The 19,912-nt window shown below is 39.9% G+C and overlaps 1 protein-coding gene across 2 annotated transcripts in view; it reads right to left on the bottom strand.

Moving 5' to 3' along the window:
* SRGAP3 (SLIT-ROBO Rho GTPase activating protein 3) overlaps positions 1–19,912 on the bottom strand; it is a 268,972-nt gene that overhangs the window by 33,690 nt on the left and 215,370 nt on the right. The window contains exons 10-15 of one of the 2 annotated variants that reach the window (XM_054976158.1): positions 19,668–19,752; positions 14,501–14,528; positions 10,312–10,414; positions 4,141–4,201; positions 3,370–3,447; positions 1,424–1,558 (exon numbers count right to left, since the gene is read on the bottom strand). In XM_054976158.1, the coding sequence (XP_054832133.1) occupies positions 1,424–1,558; positions 3,370–3,447; positions 4,141–4,201; positions 10,312–10,414; positions 14,501–14,528; positions 19,668–19,752 (490 nt within the window). Of the gene's footprint in view, positions 1–1,423; positions 1,559–3,369; positions 3,448–4,140; positions 4,202–4,802; positions 4,834–10,311; positions 10,415–14,500; positions 14,529–19,667; positions 19,753–19,912 lie in introns of both variants that reach the window. The other variant, XM_054976157.1, reaches the window with a different exon arrangement.

Below are 19,912 nucleotides of genomic sequence, written 5' to 3'. Positions count from 1 at the left end.
GCTGCTCTGAGATAGACACAGCCAAGAAGATCATGGATTCTTGTGCAGACCTTGTTTGCACTGGATTCAACTCTGTGGGAAGAATACATGGATATTTTGAATATTTCTATGTTGGTATTCCACCCAGGTAAAATGTACTACAGAATAACAAGAAGCCTGAGTTTTGGTATCATTATCTTGTTCTCTAAGGATATGGAAAGGATGAAGGAAAGTACATTAGGCACATACATTTGGAAATCAAATCTTTTAAATATGGCTGCGATCCCTCATAAGCTTTTTAAGCAGAAAGTCCAATTAATTTTAATGAGGATCACTCATTTTCAGACACAATGAAGAAAAGTAGTTCTACTATCACATAAGCTTACTAGAGAAGCTACAGAACCTCTCTTGGGGGAATCTTAAAAGTCCTAAACTAGACTGGCATCTGACAAGGAACTCTGGGGTATGTACATCCTGACTTAGGATAGGATTATACATCCATTCAACAGTTAGTGTCTCAGTAGCCCTATCAGACATTAACAAAAGGAACTTACGTACATTAATACATTATCAACAAATAAAAAGCAACAGTGTAGTTTAGAAGTCTTTTTAAAAGACTTATTTACTTTTTTGCACTGTTTTTCATCTGTGATGGAAGTACTAGGAGACAGTTTTTTGACTAAGTTGTAAGAAATGGTATTATTCTGGACAGAAACAATTTCATGTAGTGATAGGAGGGCTAGAAGACTATGTGGATATCAACTTTATAACACTGAAAACACTGAATTACTTAAAAGTGTACTAAACAGCATATTAATTATTGCCAAAATTATTCAAATTAAAAAAAAAACATTTATTCAAGCACATGTATCATTGAGGCCTATCATTATTGTCAATAACCTCTGCTGCACAAACAAATAGTGGTAAATGTATACCTGCACTCGCACAGTATAGGAAACAACATTTTGATTTACTCAAGGAAGATAAAACCTACGTAATGAGTAAATAAGAACTAATAAGTTTGTAAGAAATGTGCTGTATTTTTAAGGAAAAAGAGAAATTCACTTAGGTCAGTGCTAGAGTGTGTTTTGCATACAGAAGGTCCCAGTTTCAATCCCTGACGACTCTAATTTAAAAGGATTTCAGACAGTAAGTACTGGGGAAGACCCTGGAGCTGCTTCCAGTTTGGACAGACAATACTAAACTAGATGGACCAATGTTCAGGCTCAGTATAAGGCAGCTTCTTATGCTCACACTGAGCATAGTTATCATTCTAAATTAAGGCTGCAATGGAGGCGGCACTAATTTACCACTAGAATTCAGACCAATGCCTTGGAAAAGGGACCAATTGCTTTTTCTGCAGAAAAGCCACAGGTCCTAGAATTTAAAAAGACCATGAAGTGCACAGAGTTCAAAGACTTGATTAATCACTGATGATACTTACTGATAGTAGAAATCAAGTCTTGAAACCTTTCCTTAGGAAAGAGTGGATTTTCCAAACCCCGGAAATACAGCTTTAACACCCCAGCAACAGAATTAATGTCACGTTCATTTTGATCATCAGCAAGGGGGTCTTCACCTGAAAGGATAAAAGATTTGCTCATAGCATTAAATTCTAGTTCAAGATTAGGCAAGAAATTCTTCACATCTTATAGAAATTACACCTGAACAGACTAGAATAGCAGCCTATATTATAGCAAGAATCATTTCGTTCAGCTACACACATATATTTATTTTATTGATGTCATTTATAGTCCACCTTTCCCACTGAGACTCAAGGTGGATTACATAGTGTGAGATTAATACAATCAGTATTAAAGACATTTCCATAAATAATGCCATAGGGTAAATAAATACAAGTTTACAAAGACATAGTATTAGCAAGAATCCAATACAGTTGAAGAAATATTGAAACAGAAGCAATTCTAGGACTTACATTAGACAACATATAACTACCCAGTAGAATCATACTTGAAGCACAGGTAGCACATACGTAAGCAACAGACAGGATGTAAGGCAACACAGTGGTGAAGTTTATGGTCCCTAACTCATTAGTCAAGCATCTGAGACCCCCTCCCTACAATACAGTCCTCCTATCTGACTAAAAAGCCATTTTGAATAATTCATTTTTCCATTGTTTGCAGAAAGCCAGGAGAGCGGAGGCTCTGCTGACCTCCTCATGCAGACCGTTCCATAGGACAGGGGCCACAACAGAGAATGCATGTGTACAGGCAGCTGTTGATTTCGCTCAGGTGCAGGTCGGCACCTGCAGGAGACCCTATTCAGATGAACGAAGCTGCCATGGAGGAACATAGGGAGAGAGGTGGTCCCATAGGTGTACTGGTCCAAGGGCGTGAAGAGCTTTTTATGTACATAGAACATTATATTAAATAGCTAGTCCACACTGCATCAAAGATGACTATAACCAGGATGATTTAAGTATCTGCCACAGTGAGAATTTTAAGGTCGATCACCACCGCCATTTTATATTTATTCCAGTGTTTCATTTCAAGAATGATTCACATAAATCTGCTTAGTATGTGAAAGGGTCATTTAAAACATGGAATAATTTAAACATGAAATGTAGGTGACCAAGGCCTATCCATGACAATTTATTACATGACTAACAGATTTAGTTTTTGGGTAAACCAGTGGGCTGAAATATCTCAAGATCACCTAAAGAACATGGATGTTGCAGTAGTACCCAGCGTCATCTTAGGCTGTAATATTATGTATATGTATCAGGATTCACTGGAGCTTACTTCTGTGAAGTAAATATGCATAGGAGGGGCAGAAAGTCATGGTTTTAAATAATGAAAGTCTCCAAATTCTCCACTCATCACCAAATTAATGCTTTTAGTGCATGTGAGTATATGTGTGAGTATACGTACGAGTATTAGTGTGTATGTATATGTGTATCTAACCCAGTACTTCATATTCCCAAATAGTTTGTTTGGGCAATAACGAATTGTCCAGAATTCACACATTAAGTATTGTCATTTCACATGTAAATTGTGTTACTATTTATTCATATTTAGTATTTATAATACTGACATTTTCTTTCCCTAAACAGAATCAGATTGGGATGGGATCAAGATTAGACGCAAGTTTATGCATAAGTTTATGCAAGTTTATGCACATATTTAAGGCCACTGTCTCCTTCACATATTCCAAGGATGAATTCTGTATTGAAAACAAGTTCAGAGGAATGATAGTATACTGGTTCACAAACTATAGTCTGAATACATTATTCTGCTGTATGTATTCCTCAATGTCCCTCAATACTAGAAAAAGATGGTAGCAAACAATTCTCATCTGCATGACTATTTACCTACCAGATTTCACACATTATTCTAAGCAATGCTACAAGAATCATATGCTAGTTCATACCTCTCTCAAATGAATTCTTGATATCATTGACTTCAACCTGAGATCCAGGAACTCTAAATATACCCTGTTGTTGTAGACCTAGAATAAGGTAAAAAACAAAGGCTAAGTCAAGTTCTTTAAAACTGAAACAAAAATAGCAAGAGTCTTCTTCCCTTGCTGAAATCTAGAACATAGCATGTCACCCCCAGCTAACTTCCCCAGCAATCTGCGCTCTTGCACTGAGAAAGAAAATTCTGTTGTATAGAAAAGAGGTATTCTAGCTCTCTCTTAATGCCCAAGACAGAAAATATGTCCAAATTCGTGAGAGGAGTAGGTAATATAAAGCCATATACATTCTTCCAACCTACACTGTTGCTGTTTGGAAAATCAACACCGCCAACAACAAGAGAGGGGGACTTTTTGTAATCATTGGGTTGGCTGTATATGACCTTTGTCCCTTAAATGTTTCTGTCTAAGAAACACTGGTTGCTGAACACCACGCCATGGTCTAAAGCCTGCGGCAGTAAATGGAAACATTCTAATTAATTTCATTCACGTTTTTGGATTGCAACCCCACAAACAATTTGGCCAACAAGCACATACATAGCCAAATATTTATCACTCATTCCTTTTGATACAAAACTAATTAGAGATTAAATAACTATCATTAACATTCAGCCTCTTATAATTAGTCAAGGCAGCTGGCATATTCACTGAGTTTCTGGGGAGAACTCCTTGTACTAGAGTTTCCTGCAAAAACACTGAAACCCAGTGGAGATCAAATCAACTTACCATATAAATTGATGTAGCGAATACAGCTTTCAACCACAAGTGGGATAGCCTGTCCTGAATCCTTTTAAAGGAAATCAAATTTTTAAAAAATCAATTGAGAGCACTGGATTGGTGAAATCAATGCTTTAATGTAAGCAAACAAAAATTCCACAAAGATCCCCAACTGAAAAAATGAGCTTTGGTAGGTTAGTCAGAGAGCAAGCAAGAAATTAAGATAATGGCTGGTTATGTTTTCAGTACTTTGCACACCTTTCCAACATAATCCTTTGGCAATACCAACAAGAAATTGGTTGTCACTTAAAAATGGGAAGCAAAAAGAGGGCTAAATTCAGCTGGATCATAATTACTACTCAGATATTATTGTTAGGGGACACTACATAAAATTTTCAATCTCAGTAAAAGAACGGTTGTCCCAAAACTGAGAGGCTCTAATTTCTAACTAGGAGGGAGACAGGGCCATCTTTTCATGAGTTTGGGCTTTCTAAAATTCCTTCTAAATCAATACCTTACATGAACACACTGAATGGAGTTTGTGGCATATTTTCAACAAAGAATAAAAAGCATTGTCTCGGTTTAGTTTATATGTATATTATATATATATATGTATGCTCACACATACATATATATTATTTTTTTCAGATGGGAGTTCCTCTAGTAAATACCTGGTTCCTTGTTCGAGCATTCCTTCTTCCTCTGATAAGCAAATAAAGCAGCAAAGCAGGGAAAAAGAAAAGGTTAAGCAAGAATAAGATCAGTTAAAGTAAGCACATCTTCTAGAGGCCATGAAAGCTTAAATGCAATGGCAGCTTAGAAGGATCAAGGTAAAGCTCCAATACCCCATGTAACTGTTTAGTATGCAACCTCTCAGCCTCAGTGACAGACTTCAGGAAACTTCCTGTCAGACACTGTCCATCCACTCCACCCTGTTCTTTCACAACAGACTAACTGCCTATTCAGAAAACTGAGTAACAGTCTCTCATGAACCTGTTGATAAAAAGGGAAGATTCAGCTTTCATGATATGGACAAAACCCTTCATGGAATAGATATTTTTTGAGAGCGAGTTTAGAAGATGACATTTCCCTCTCTCTCTTCCATGGCTTTTTCTCAAGACTATGTTCCCATAAATGAATAAGCTAAAAAGCTTCAGGATATAGTTAAACATCAGTCTGAAGGTGCCACATAGATGTGAAATCTAACCGCAGGAGACTATAGCGATATTTTATTTCATGGCGATGTTCCTCTGAAATGATCCTAAAAGGTCAACTTACCTGGAGAAGATTTTCTTATATATCTAATGCTGAAATACTGTATACTTTTAAGACGGTATTGCTAGGTCCACAATAACTTTGGTTATTACAACTTTTCACCAGGAATTTGATTATGGCAAAGGATTTCCTCTCTTCAGGCAGGCCCCTAATGCAAGTAATCCCTCTGGGACAGGCTAGCTTTACTTTATTACAAGTATTAAAGCTTAGATCCTATGATATTGTTCCCCTTATGCTTCTCATTGGCCACTGTGGAGGCTTTCTTCATGCTGCAGTGTTTGTGTCCCCTGACCCTAGCATTTCCACATGTGAAAGATGCATGTTTTTCAAGGAATTGTTAAGCATGTGGAATAGCTAGCAGCTAATGGAGTAAGTGCTGCACTGGAGGAAAGCCTCCACAGAGACTTTAGAAAGGAACAAAGGAATCAAGATCCAAGTCTCAGTGGTTTTGAGAATGTGCACTGTGAATCAGTTATCGGTAACATGGTAATATGAGTATAAATATTAGAAGCAACTCACCAAGCCTTCAAGTTCACAGTTGTTCAGGGTATGCCATATTAAGCCAGATGTTCACTGAGTCTTTCACAAACACATTTCAGTGTGTGCCAACCTACTGAAAGAGTTGGTAGGTTGTTCTCCTAATGTTGTCCTCAACAAAGTTATGAGTATCCAGCCTCATAGTTATCTATATGTTCTACTTCAGCAGTTAAGTAGTATGAACATATCATATATATGAAGATTTGCAAGTGATAATAACGTTGGTGACTGGGATATGTAGCATCAGCAACATGAGGAAGCAACATATGAAATGTAGACCACAGATACAAACGGATATAGGGTTGCTAAATAGAGACTCAGCTGGGCTGTTGTACTTTTAAGTATGTATAGGAACAGAAGTCTACTAGTCCCTATTTGTTTTCATGCCTAATTATAGGACTCAAATGGCCTTTTTTGATCTGGTAGATGTTCTATAACGGGAGATGGGCAGAGGGAGTGTGACCCTGTGATTATCCTAGAACTCTCAGTAGCTTTTAATCATGGTATCTTTCTGGACTGATTTCTGGGGCTGGGAGGCATCATTTTGCAGTGGCTTTGGTCCTATCTGTAAGAAAGTTTTACTAGGTGATACTAGGGGACTGCTGCTTGACCCTCTGGTGTCCTTCAAGGTTCTATGCCCCCCGTGCTTTTTAATATCTATGGGGAACCACAGGGTAAGATCATCCAGAGATCTGTGTTGGGTTTCCACCAATATGCAGACAATACCCTGCTCTGTCTTGAGCTTCCATCAGATCCCATGGAGGTTATAAGAACTTGAACCAATACATAAAGGCAGTTTTGGGATGGACGAAAACCAACAAACTGAAACTTAATCCCAACAAGACAGAGGTGTTATTGGCGGCTTCTACAAACTGAGGTTTCTCCTGTTCTGAATGGGATTTCATGTTCCTTAAAGGACCACGTTCATAGTCTGGATGTGCTGTTGGACTCAATCTCCTGTTGGTTAGGCAGGTGGCAGCAGTAGCCAGGAGCGCCTTCTACCAGCTTCGGCTGGGGAGCCAGCTGACATCTTCCCTGGATAAAAAATAACTCGGCACTGTGGTGCATATCTTGGTAACATTCAGATTAGATGACTGAATGCAACATGCTCTACATGGGACTGCCCTTGAAGAACGTCTGGAAACTTCAATTCGTCCAGAATGATGCAGTCAGGGTGCTGTCTGGAATTGACTGTAGGGGCTGTATCACTCTGCACTTGTTCCATCTACACAGGCTTCCAAGTTGCTTCCAGACCCAATTCAAGATGCTGGTACTGATCTTCAAAACCTTATACGGCTTGGAACCAGAATACCTTAAGGACTGCCTACTCACCATATGAACCACTAGTTATTATTGAGGGCCTTGCCGCAGGTGCCCCCATCATCTGAAGACAGATAGGCAGCAATCCTTCTTGGTTGCGGCATCAAACCATGGAATTCCCTACCCAGAAAGTTTTGTCTGTTCCCCTCAAACATTCTCTTCCACCAGCAGGTGACAACTTTTTTTGTTTGTTGTTTGGAATTTCCTTATTGACCCTTCTTCCTGTTTTTTTTTTAAACTGCTATTTTACATACATGTACTGTTTTTAAAGTTGATTTTAATGTATTTTAACTATTCAACACTTTGAAGGTTCTAACTGGGCAAAAAGGCAGGATGCATTTTTTAAAATATATATAAATGCTACTTGTACTTCCGTTGGCACATCATCATTGTGATGTGGCTTAAGATAGTTATGAGAGCCAAGCAACAATGGGAATTGGGAAAGTATTTCATTTTACATACTTTTAACTCATGTAGTTCAGGACTTCATGGCCTCCATGATACAACTATGAGGTATCCCAGAACATCTTAGACTCATATTCTCAAATTGGTTTTCTTTGTTGACAGAATGGAAGATGATTTGGGTGAGGAAGACCTCAACAATCCCTTTGTCATACACTAACCATTAGCTGGTAAGGTTTAGACTCACAAGTACTCAGAATCATTCACGGTTGAGGACGATTAAGACAATGGCTCTTAGTGAGTTCTTGATGGACATGACTGGTACCTTGTCAATTCCTTGGCTGGGCAGTGGACAAAGCCCTCCCACGAAGTTAATGCAGCTTCTTAGTTAACTGAGCTCAGGACAATTAAGCAGAGGAGCAGCAACGAGAGATCAAGTGGCAGAAGTCTTTCAGTAAATATGAACAAAACATTGTTGGGCATATTGTTGGGCCTATTTCATGGTAGTGATGGCAGCATACTTCATCAACACCACTGTGTCTGCACAAAGTTGTCCAGTGGAATCATTCCAAGTGTTAAGGGTTCACTGCATTTGGTCCCTAATAATGTAAACCTAGACTGATAAAAATCCAGTATCACCTTTTTGCAAAACTCTGAATTGATAAAATTGCTCATATTTGCAGCAACTTACGACTTCACCACTATTGTAGATCTGTCTGATCTCAGAGCACAATCTTAGCGTACATTTTTGGAATAGGTTTCATTTTAATTAGTTGTCACCCTATACAATTTCATTACATCTGAAATTCTTTCCCATTATTTTTATACAGTCTTATCCTTGTTGATGCTTTTTATCCAATTTTATTTATTGTTGGGGAGTTTGGGTGCTTTGGAGCATTCTGTCCCTTGTTATTGTTGATTGCATGAAGCTTTGGATATTTTATGGTGCTTCTGTTTCTTATGTAATTTATAGCATGTTGATTTATCAACTGATATCAGACAGCGTTTTTAAATTTACTGTTATTATCGAGGGCTCTGTGATGGAGAGTGTGGGATATAAATGTTTTAAATAAAGCATCTATACCCTGATTTTAATTCAAAACAAGCTACTTAGAGCACCTTGTAAGTGGTTCCTATTTAAATGTCCCAACTGAGGAAGCTTAGAGTCTTAGCCATATTACTGCAACTCAGTATAGTTGCAATATTACTGCAACTATGCCTTCAGAACACTTTCTGGGAGGTACTGGGGTGGACCCTGCAGTGGAATAAGACTTTATACTGCACATTAGTCGTGCCAAGTTAAAGCACTCCAAAAAGAGTCAACAGTTGAGTCAAGGCCATTGGGGCCATTCATGAAGCAATTTACTCTTGTATTAGAACAATACTAATTGAAAAAACTTAAATGTGATGCTGATCTAGGAATTTATTCCCCCCCCCCCAATATATTTTTATTGGTTGATCTAGGAATTTAAAGCAGTGTAGATTATTGCAAAGACATAGGTTGAGTATCTGCTGACTAGAGATGGACTTCTAAATGGCACCAATTTCTTAGTCCAATTAATGCTTCTCTCCATTCCCTCAACATGTTTTATGTTGCAGCTTTTCCCAAGTAGCAACGAGTTAACACAACCACCCCTTTACTACTCAGGAAAGTACCAGATTTTATGCATATAAATCATTTTAGAGTTTTGTGGTATGTGGGAGAATTTCGGGCTTCTAAATGCTTGTCATAAGCCCCTTGCTTTTGTCAAATTGCTCCAAGACAACTATATTAGGTTGATTTTATAAACAACAAAACAAAACATGAAATAACTACCCTGTCATTCAGCTGGCCACACAGTTAAGCATAAAACAGCAGTCTTCTCATTCCTGCCAACTGTGGTTATTTTTTCTTTTCTCTTCTTGAGATAGGAGAAATGTCAAATTTGAGCTACTTTTAAAAAATGGTATATATTCCTCTGAGTAGGGATGGAAAGATGCCTCCTCAAAGGACAACATTCCCCATTGGCTTCTCTCTGCTGCTTTCGTCTCAAACAAGTAAACATTCAAGAGCTCACTGTCTGAGGAATAAAAGTTAACATTTTGCTTCTCTGAATAGCATCTTGCCTTTCTTAAACTACAATGAGTTATATCAGTTTGAAAGCACAACATTCTTTAAGGATTTTTTTTAAAGACTTTGATATACTGGCAAATCTCTTCCTATGGGAGGCAGGCATGGTACTTTTAACCTCTGAGATGTTCATATAAACAACAGCTTATAAAATCACAGCAGTCTGGTCTGCAGTAATAAGATACGGCAGATTGCAATTAGCATGCTAACAGGCATAAAGGGTATTGTGCTTCCATACTGATCCATGTGGGCCATTACCATTATCTCATCCCTCCCAGTTGGTATGAATACAAGTGAGAGAAACACCAAGTGTGTGGATTAACTTGTGTCTCGCCATTGTGGCAAGGAAGAACAGCCACCAAAAAACAATCTTCACTGAGGCAGAAAGCATACCAACCATGTTAATGGCATGATGTGCAGTGCATGTGAAAGGCCACATCCAAGAAAAGAAAGCAGGTCAGTGGTTAGAAGAGGGGGGGGGAAGCTACCATTACATCCATTGAGTTCACAGACTCTCACTGTTAGACAGCAAGTACCTTAATGAACGTTTCCATATTGCCGTTAAAGAGTTTATGATTATAGACTGAGAGAGGCCTAGGTCTCCTCATTTTCTGTGGCTTAGGGGGAAGACAGGGGGGCCTAAGAAAAATGGAACAAAAGAAATCAACAAAACATCAATATGAATACAATGGCAGGGCAAGATCTCAAAAAATTGCAAATAAAAACACTGCAGGGAAGGGGTGGGGGGAAGGAGAGAAAATGGCTCTAATGCATTGGTTCCAACCATTACCATCTTGATATCCTTCTCAAACATCTAGCATTTAAAGTACTAGCGAAAGGAATTCAGGACAGGGACTCGCCTGGATCTAGGTGGAATGCTAGTTCCCTTCTCTGAAGGAAAAGTTAGTATATGGTATAAAGGAGGCTGAGAAGTGACAGCAGTGAGGGGGCTACAAGGCCTGCAAGCGTAATAAAAGTTTTGAATGGTCAAAAGAAGCCATCAAAATTCTACAGCATAATCCACCCCACTAGAATCTCAGGAAAGAATTCTACAAAGTATTTTGGGCACAATGGATTCTAGTGACAGGGCATTTAATGGAGTTGTTGGTTACTTTGCCACAACAGCCTCTGCTAAGGCCTGCAGCCTAGAAGCCTCCAGGCTCTGGAGTGACTAATGACAAGCATATACTCAACCAGTGAGACCTAAAAGGCCCCAGAGTGGTTACAGACACCCATAGGTTTGACTTGGCTGTTTCTGCCAGAGCTCCAACTCCACAGATACACTCTGAGGGGCAACGAGAAAGACTCTTTTTGTCCTGGAAGCATACAAGGACCTCATGGCAAGCTGTGCGCACAAACTGAGTTACACTACAATCCAAGTCAAAAGAAGACAATGGGCTTACAGGGTGTAACTCTACTTATAATAGTACTGAATTCTCCAATTCAGTACAGAGACAACAGCATCTTAAAGCTTTCTTTTAGAAGTTTCTTGACAGTATACTTTAACAAACTCCAAAGTAGTACTATTAAAAGATAATTAGATGTTTCTATATGATTGGAAGGGGAATTTGGCAGCTCCATTGCCCTTCATGTCAGAGGCCTACATTCTATCATTAAAGAGTCTTTACAAAATCCATTGCAAACTGAACAGAATAGCATTCACTGCATTTATTTGTGTTTTCTCAAAGCAACAGGGAAAAGAGTTAAATCCATCTCCATTTTCTTACTCTGCTGTAAGTGCTGAAACGTTTGTTAGTACAATTGATGCCAGTGCAGGGCATATTGAGAAAGTTCAAATGCGAGCACAGAAGCTGCCTTTTGGTAACAAAGAAACTATGTGTTCTGTTCAGCTTCATGGACAGAATGAACCAATGGGAAGGACTTGCTGGGCACAACCTATTTCCCCCTCCCACCATTATTTACACTTTCCCTCCCCCCAAATCCCCTTGGCTCTCCTCTTTTCCTGCATCCTTCTCTCCTTCCCACCCATCTGCCAACCTACTTTTATCTGCCCCTCTCTGCAGATTTTTCTTCCTTCCCAAATTCCTGGCAGCCTCAACCCAAGAAAACCATGGTAGTTACTGTTGAACAGGCTGTTGGTCTGGGTGAGTCATGCAAGTTATGTGGTATTCAAGTCACTTGGTGGTTGCTGCCAGGCCTGGCCATAATGTCAGGTGCTGCCCCTTCTTTTAGCTTTTACTGACAGAAACCAAGCCTGGAATGCTGGCAAAACAGTTGTGGTTGCATAGAAACCACCACTGAAGGCATTTGTTTCTTGAAGCTACAGCTGCTCATTTTATCATTTTGTGGTTTTTAACTCCTCCATGGATAGATAGATACATAGATAGATAGACAGACAGACAGACAAACAGACAGATTTGGCCAGTATCTGTATCAGGCATCTGACGAAAAGAACTTGATTCTCGAAAGCTTATGCTACAATAAAATTGGTTAGTCTTAAAGGTGCTACTGGACTCTTTTTGATTTTGAGACAGACAGACAGACAGACTTTTCTGCAAAATTGGGACATTTTTCAGGTTTATAGAAAAATCTGGCTCGTCCATTCATGGCTCCAAACTCCAGATTTGTATCCTCAGAATTGGCCTGGTTGAGAATTGATTTCAGAAGTTACAGCTTATTCTTTTACACACAGAGAGAATAAAGCCAGTTTGGTGTAGTGGTTAAGAGCGTGGGACTCTAATCTGGAAAACCGTGTTTGATTCCCCACTCCTCAATTTGAAACCAGCTGGGTGACCTTGGGTCAGTCACAGCTTCTAGATGCTCTCTTGAGCCCCACTCACCCATAGGGTGTTTTGTTGTGGGGATAATAACAACATATTTTGTAAAACGCTCTGAGTGGGAGTTAAGTTGTCCTGAAGGGCGGTATATAAATCTATTATTATTATTATTATTATTATTATTATTATTATTATTATCATCATCATCATCATCATCATCATTATCATTATCATTATCATTATCATTATTATTATAAAAGGTGAGGCAGCAATGACCTGTACAAAGACTAAACAAGGTTTTAGCTGGAGCTATTATCATACTGGTCAAATTATTGTACATTATTTCATAGAATATGATGAAAAATTACCCTTGAACCTGCTATATCTGGGCAAAAATGATCTGCCCCCACTGATATCAAAAGTGATTAGTGTAGTCGGGGTGGGAGAAGCAATGCAGTTGAGATTCCTGGATGAAATGGTGGGTTCAGGAGATATTACTGAAAGAAGGGAAGTGGAAGCATACAGGTACTCTAAATTTTGATGTTTTTTGCACATAGCTCCTACACTGAAGGTTTTTTCCACATAGCTCCTACACTGAAGGACTTTGGTCAACCTTACCATGTACAGACAACCATTCAGTTCTTTCATACATTCCTGTTCCTCATTATTGCCTATTACTTGTAATTCAGTAATTAATTAAACTGGGACTGCTTTTTGCTCTCCTTCCAATTTCTGTCACTATTTCCATTTCTCAATTTCCTAGGTCCTTTTCATCCTTCTGAACTCTCCCACCAATAGAGTTTCCCTTACTCTCCCTTCCCCTCCTTCAGCAGCACAGCGTGCTTGTAAGGCGCCCGGGGCAAGGGAAGCCCTTGCGTACACACTTCACGCATGCGCTCCTGAGCCCATCAATGATGTCACTTTCAGTGATGCCATCGCGCAGGATGTGGCCACCCTGTCTGCCACAACCGCCTGTGCCATTCAGGAGGCGAGTTTCACCACTTGCGGCTGAAGGCTTGCTAGGCACTGAGAGGCAGCTGCCTCATCAGCCGCAAGCAGTGAAAGGGGCCTCCCCAAGAGCGCAGTGGTGTGGGCAGCTGCAGCAGAGCGGAGACTGCGCCACGCCCTTGGGGAGGCCACCTGCTCTGCCTGTGCGCTGATGGGGCAGCCGGCTCACTGGGCGCCAAGACGGCTTTCTTGCAGCAGGCCAAGCTCACTGCAGTGCGTGGGCTGCTGCTGCGGGGGGGGGGGGGGGAGGCACGTCCTGCACAGCCTGCTGCAGGAAAGCCGGCTCGGCGCTCAGTAAGCCGGCTGACCCATCAGCATGTGGGGGGCACGGGCAGCATCCCTAAGGGCGCGGCACAGTCTCTTGTGTCCCCTGCAAATTTTGCGCCCGGGGCAACCGCCCCTCTTGCCCTCCTCATGCTACACCACTGCCCTCCTTTACTCGTTGCTGCTTCTCCATCTCTCTCCTACTATGAAAAAACATGGCTCACCTGTAACTATCATACATCTAAGTCCTCAACGGAGTTAACTGCAGCTCATATACAGTGATTTAAATGCCATATTCTGCCCTACAATGAATGTTGAAGCAGGAGAAATATGGGCAATTTGGCTAAGGGGTATGGACAGTGTTCTAAACTGATAGCGAAAAGCTGAATTTGAATATATTCATGGAGACTCTGCAATGCATCATGCCGATGCATCCTTTCTCAGGATTTTAGAGCTAAATCAGCTGAAAATTACAGTGCAGTAGAAACCTGTTTGCTATCTTTCTATATTTATGCAGTACAGACAAGAGTGGGCCCCTAATGCAGGCAGCTGCCTTGCAATGTCTCCTCCTACAATACTTTATTACCAGTTTTGCTGTGCACAACTTGCAGCACTTAGACTTCAAACTGGAATGTGTCCTTCCAGCAGAAGCCATATCCGCCACTCCCCAGAATGGAAAATTCAAGAGACATGATTCTCACTGCCATCTACTTACCTGGTTGTCCCACATTCAGCTCTTTCACCTGAGGGAAGGGAGAGGAAAAATATCGTATTAATTTCATCCTTTTTTATATGAAAAAGGACAGTTTGTGTGGGGGGAGGTTAATGAGCGGAAGCAGTTTTAAAATTTAGAGATGAGTTAATTGCTGTTGGCAAGTGAGAAACTGCAAGTGCCTGAAGATGCTGCATGTTATTGAAAAATGTAGCCTGTTGCTAGGTTACTCACTTCACATCTCGACTGCTGAAAAGACATCTTGCAAGTCAAGAACCACATCCTGGGCTCTCAGCTTCCCCAACCCAATCAGCCAGCTATTTTGGGACAAAGCCTGCAGACAGGGTAGCTGATTTTCTCCTTGCAGTATAACCTTTGCAGCCAGCTCCAACAGTGACATTTGGGCTGTTCCGTAGAAGTGAAACGGGATAATTTCTTAGTACCCATGCTCAAGCTTTCAAATTGTTGAAGGCCCAAAAGTCTTCCAAAGGCCACACAACTTCTCTTTAACTGGGAAGTAATTTTATGGAGATAAGCAGCAGGAGGAGGAGATATTTTAGCTGCACCTCTTGCTTTAATTTTTTGATTAATACTATCTTAAGCATTCTTATGGAAATGTAATCTGTCCTCAGCCTTCAGGGATGAAGTTTGTTAGAAGATTAAAATAAATTATTGAAGATCCATACCACTGGTATAAATTGGAGGACCTCCTCTGTCAATGAAGCTTAGTCTGCACCAGATTAAGATCTCTCAAAATTCCTTATTCTTAGCAGTCAACAGAAAAAAGGGGGCATTGAAGAGTCCAGATAAGGACAAGAGTCCATGGGGAACAAGCAGGAGATTATCCCCTCATATCAAAGGAAACCACTAATAGCATGTGAATACAGCAGAGTATTTAGCTGCTCAGCTTTTCCTCGGAGATAGCCAAACATCTGATTGTAACTATGCAGACTCCAATCCTGCCATCAGTATTCCTTTATGTATTTATCACATTTGGATTCAGTGCAAGTAGCAGGTATATATATGATATGATCTATTCAGTTTTTTAAAAAGTAGGTATCACTCCACTGATACAGAATTTTCTGTTCTCTGGACTTCAGTTATGGCTTAAAATGAACATATAGCTACTTATCCATTTTTATTTTTTTCCTATGCATAAAAAGGAAACACTTCGGAGGCACTACGTAATCATGTATGCAAAAGATGAAGCTAAGAAGCCCTGGGATTTCTTTTTATGTATTATCACTAGCCCCTTTTTTTCTTTAAACTGGAAGAGCAATGAACTATGCTATTTTCAGAAGATTATTCACGATAAAACATGTCTAGCAGTGCAATCCCAGGAAGAGTTGCATGCTTCTAAGCCCACCGACTTCAGTGAACTTAGAAGGGTGTACTTCTTAGGATGGCATTGTATGTAAGGTTGTTGATAATAGCTGAAAAAAGCATTGGTAGCTGAAGCATATCAAGGGAACAGCACTACTGGAACAGCCAAGGCTGCTAGGAATCACCGCATGAGAGGACAGACATATCAAACCAGGCAGAATTCCAAAGCAGAATCGAATCAAGAAGGTTTTTAAATAGGGAAGGAAAGCTGGCAGAAAACTCTGCAGAAGGATATAGTGCTGAAGATTGAGCTGAAACCAGAGGACATAGTAACAAATGAATACTTAATCTGTGCATGCTTGACTTTTCTTTGAACTTGCGCTGAGTAATTCTCATACTACATTCAATACACATACAGCTGAATGTGCAAGTTAAACCCTTCTTTTATCCAGGCACTGGTTCCCAGTTTTATTTTTAAAGTGAACACATGCTGGCTCTTTCTCACACACAGATGTAAGCACGTGTGCAGGATATACATTCATTGGAACACATGAACAGGGCTAGTGGCAGGACAAGAGAGAAAATGGTAAAAAAATGTGGAGGTTGCAGAGAGAGGGAATGATGCTACTCCAGAAAGCATGTGTATATACAGACTTGGGATTAATCAGGATGCAAATCAAGGCAGAGAAATTCAGCTAGGATCCTGGAGCATGTGAGGTGGTGAAGTGTTACTTACGATCTTCAGGGGATTATTTGCCAAACAACACCAATTCTTTTAAAAACTCTCTGGCTCACATACTGGTGATATAGGTCTTGATAAACAGGAATGAAAAGCCATACAAAGTAAGAATGTTCAAGTACCTAGAACCTTACTTGCCGTCTCTTACTAAGCAGCGAGCTGCCTAATAACATGTTCAGTCACATTTATGAGCGGACTGACAGATCAATCTTAGAACTGTGAGGCTTATTCTCAGAGTTACAATGTTAGATCTATGGGAAGTGACCAGATGAGTCAGGCTTCAACTGACAGCCAGCCTCACCTCCTCTCAGATGTCAAAATCTTGAATTTGGAAATAGCTGCTCTCCTATCTGCCTGGCAGTGTACAGTGATTGATTATGCCTAATGAGATCCATACCAATTCTACTATGAAATCCAGGCTTAAGAGAGCTACACTTTTTCTGTTATTGCTGTGAATACTTGGAGGATTGTCCACTTTATGGCAAAAATGAAAGTTCTGAGAGAGAAACACAAGAAGTTTTAATAATTCTTGGGTTTGATTCTTCAAAATGCAGTTCAGCTTAAACAAACACCAGTGTGTAACAATTGCTGACTAATAATGAGTCAGGCCTTAAAATTATACGAACTTAGAGCAGCAAAATATCTATGGGATTAAAGCCAACAAAATCTAGTCAAACTTTGATATGTTAATATCTGCATTACAAGGACTGTGGTATTAAAAGTAGATCAAAGGCAGCTGATTCAAAACTTTTAAAAGTGCATTCTCCCTCCACATATGGCAGCAAAATATGGCAATAAATCACCGGGAACTTCTGCAAACAAGGCATCTCTAAAATGAGAAATAGTCCACTATTCCCAAGCAAAGCTTTTAAAAAAATCTTGGGCTCCAGTTCCGTTCAGGCACCAATTTATATTTAGGATGGCACATAAATCATACACTTAACCTTTAGCACCTATTTAAGGTAGACTACCCACACTTCCTAAGGTATTTGAAAAACCGTCTTGCTTAAAGTAGAGGCATGTGATTGAAGTCATAGGTAACTACAAAAAAACCTTTGAGTTATTACTGTTAGTGGTGTGAGCAATGTAGAAAGGCTGGTATTTGGCTCTTAGGTATTCACAGTAATAAACTGGAGAGGTAGCTCCAATTCCCACCCCCACATACAGCTATTATTAATTGTTTGAACTTTGTAAAGCACTCTACCGAGCTTAACTTTAAAGCTCATTGAAACATTTCATCTAGGACAGAAACTGGAACTTCTGATGCTAAGCAGAATAACTATAGCAGCAGGAGGTTGAAGGGGGAATAAATTGTGGCTAAAGAGGGTTTGAATAGCTATAAAACATTTGTGTGTCCACAGGAAGCTTATGGGTAATTCCTCTTGAAATCACAGAACACAATAAGACAGCCCCAATTTCTGATTGTATCAGCTGAGAAAAGGAGAAATAGTATTTTCTTCGTTCCTACCTCATTAGCCTAGTCTACCAACATGTACCAACATGCCCCAATATGTTTGTCTACTGCCAGGATGAGAGAAGGACATCTCTCACACAGGTGGTTGTCAGCTTACATCTATCCTGGTAGCCTTACTTTCTCTGAATCTATGGGGCTGGGGCAACATAAAGCAGCTGAGTTGAGACAGAATGCCTATTCACTTTGACTTTCAAATGAGGCAAGATGTTGCTGGTCCTTCCTTAGCCAAGCTTGCCTTCTTCTGGGTCAGTGGGAAAGAGATTGCACTGACTTCAGTACTCAGCAGAGATATGCTACTGCTATTACGTGCCATGGATGCAGAGGGTGGGACCTGGATTGCTACTGAAAGATGGAGGAGCAGTGAAAGACTCTAGGTAGGTGTTCCTACCATGTAAGACTTTTAAATGGCATATTCCTTTCACTATCAGGATATGTTCTTTGGAAATCACTGAGATAAAGTTTCTCAAATATTTTACCATATATAAAATAGTTAGTTCAAGCTCTAGTTGCCACACAGTATAAAGGTGTGATTCACTGTATGTAGAAGGACCCTAATTTTTTCAGAGGGAACCCTATCTATAGAACCCTTTCCTTAAGAGCATTATCAAACCCATCACTTTAAGCCTTTAATGTAAAGCACCTAAAAGATCCTAGATGCAATGTAAAAGAGCTATAAAAATGAAAAAATATGTTATTTAAGACGTGCTATAAGAAGAAATTAAACAGAAGTCTGACCCAGGCCAAACATTTTAGAAGATGACTCTCTTGTTGGAAGTGTGTGGAGATGGAATAGAGTTTTGGGGACTCAACTGGAAAATAAAGAAAGGGAAGCTCCCCTGAGGAATGCAGAATAGTCAAGGTATCCACATGCCCAGAACTCCAGGAATTAATTCCAGGCTCTGAAATTCATGGACTATTCCCAGGCTGTATAGCAGGAGAAATGTATTTGTATCAAAGACAGCGAGCTTCATGATCTGCTCTCCAGATGTTAAGCTGGCCGATCATCTGGCAGAGGAGTCTATAGTGATCTCCTCGAAAAGTAGTTACTTTTTCTTCTCAGTAGATACACTTAGCAGCAAAAGGCACAAGACCCAGGGTGCAAAGTTCAATGTGACAGCTATTAAGATAAATGATAGCAACCGGGTTAGCCATTTGTAAGGACTAGTTATAAAACTCTTGTGTGCAAATAAAATACTGAAGTAAGTTATAGTTTAGTTTGCTACCAGTTATGCTTAATATAATTCACTTTCATCACTTTACTTGATCTGATTTACTCAACAAGGGACTTGTATGTATTTGCAGTCAAAGCAGGGATAATGGGGCTTGTTCCTAAAACTCAGATGCATACCTCATACTTTGAGGAACTAACAGTGAAATCCTGTGCAGAGTTACTCCAGTCTAAGCCCATTGAGTTCAATAGGCTTAGACTGGAGTAACTCCACACAGGATTGCACTGAAAATCAATGAAGCATTCAAATGCCACTCTCAGTCAAAACTGAGATTTTCTGCCCATCTTCTCTTAAGCTCAACAGAAGCAGCCACTCACAAATTCCACCGTGAGGAAGAAGAGGCCAGTAGATGAGATTTTAAAAATATAAAAAGGCATAACTTTTTCTTTAATGCTTGTGACTTACCTTCTCCCAGAGTCTGCTTCAATAAGTCATGTTTTGCTTGCAGCTTGGTAATAAGGTTACTGCCATTCAAATACTCTTTGAATTTCTGAGGGGAAAAAAGAAACCAAGAGGACATACGCTCACACACAAGCATAACAATAGCAAAGATTCTAAAGATAAAAATACTTTATAAGAGATGTAGATTTGTCCCATGGTGCTGCTAATGTGGCTATGTGGAATAAAAACTATGTTGTAAGCCCTAGCAA

Source organism: Eublepharis macularius, chromosome 4 (genome assembly GCF_028583425.1).
Source record: "Eublepharis macularius isolate TG4126 chromosome 4, MPM_Emac_v1.0, whole genome shotgun sequence".
Taxonomy (NCBI): Eukaryota; Metazoa; Chordata; class Lepidosauria; order Squamata; family Eublepharidae; genus Eublepharis; species Eublepharis macularius.
This window is presented reverse-complemented; position numbering and strand designations above follow the sequence as displayed.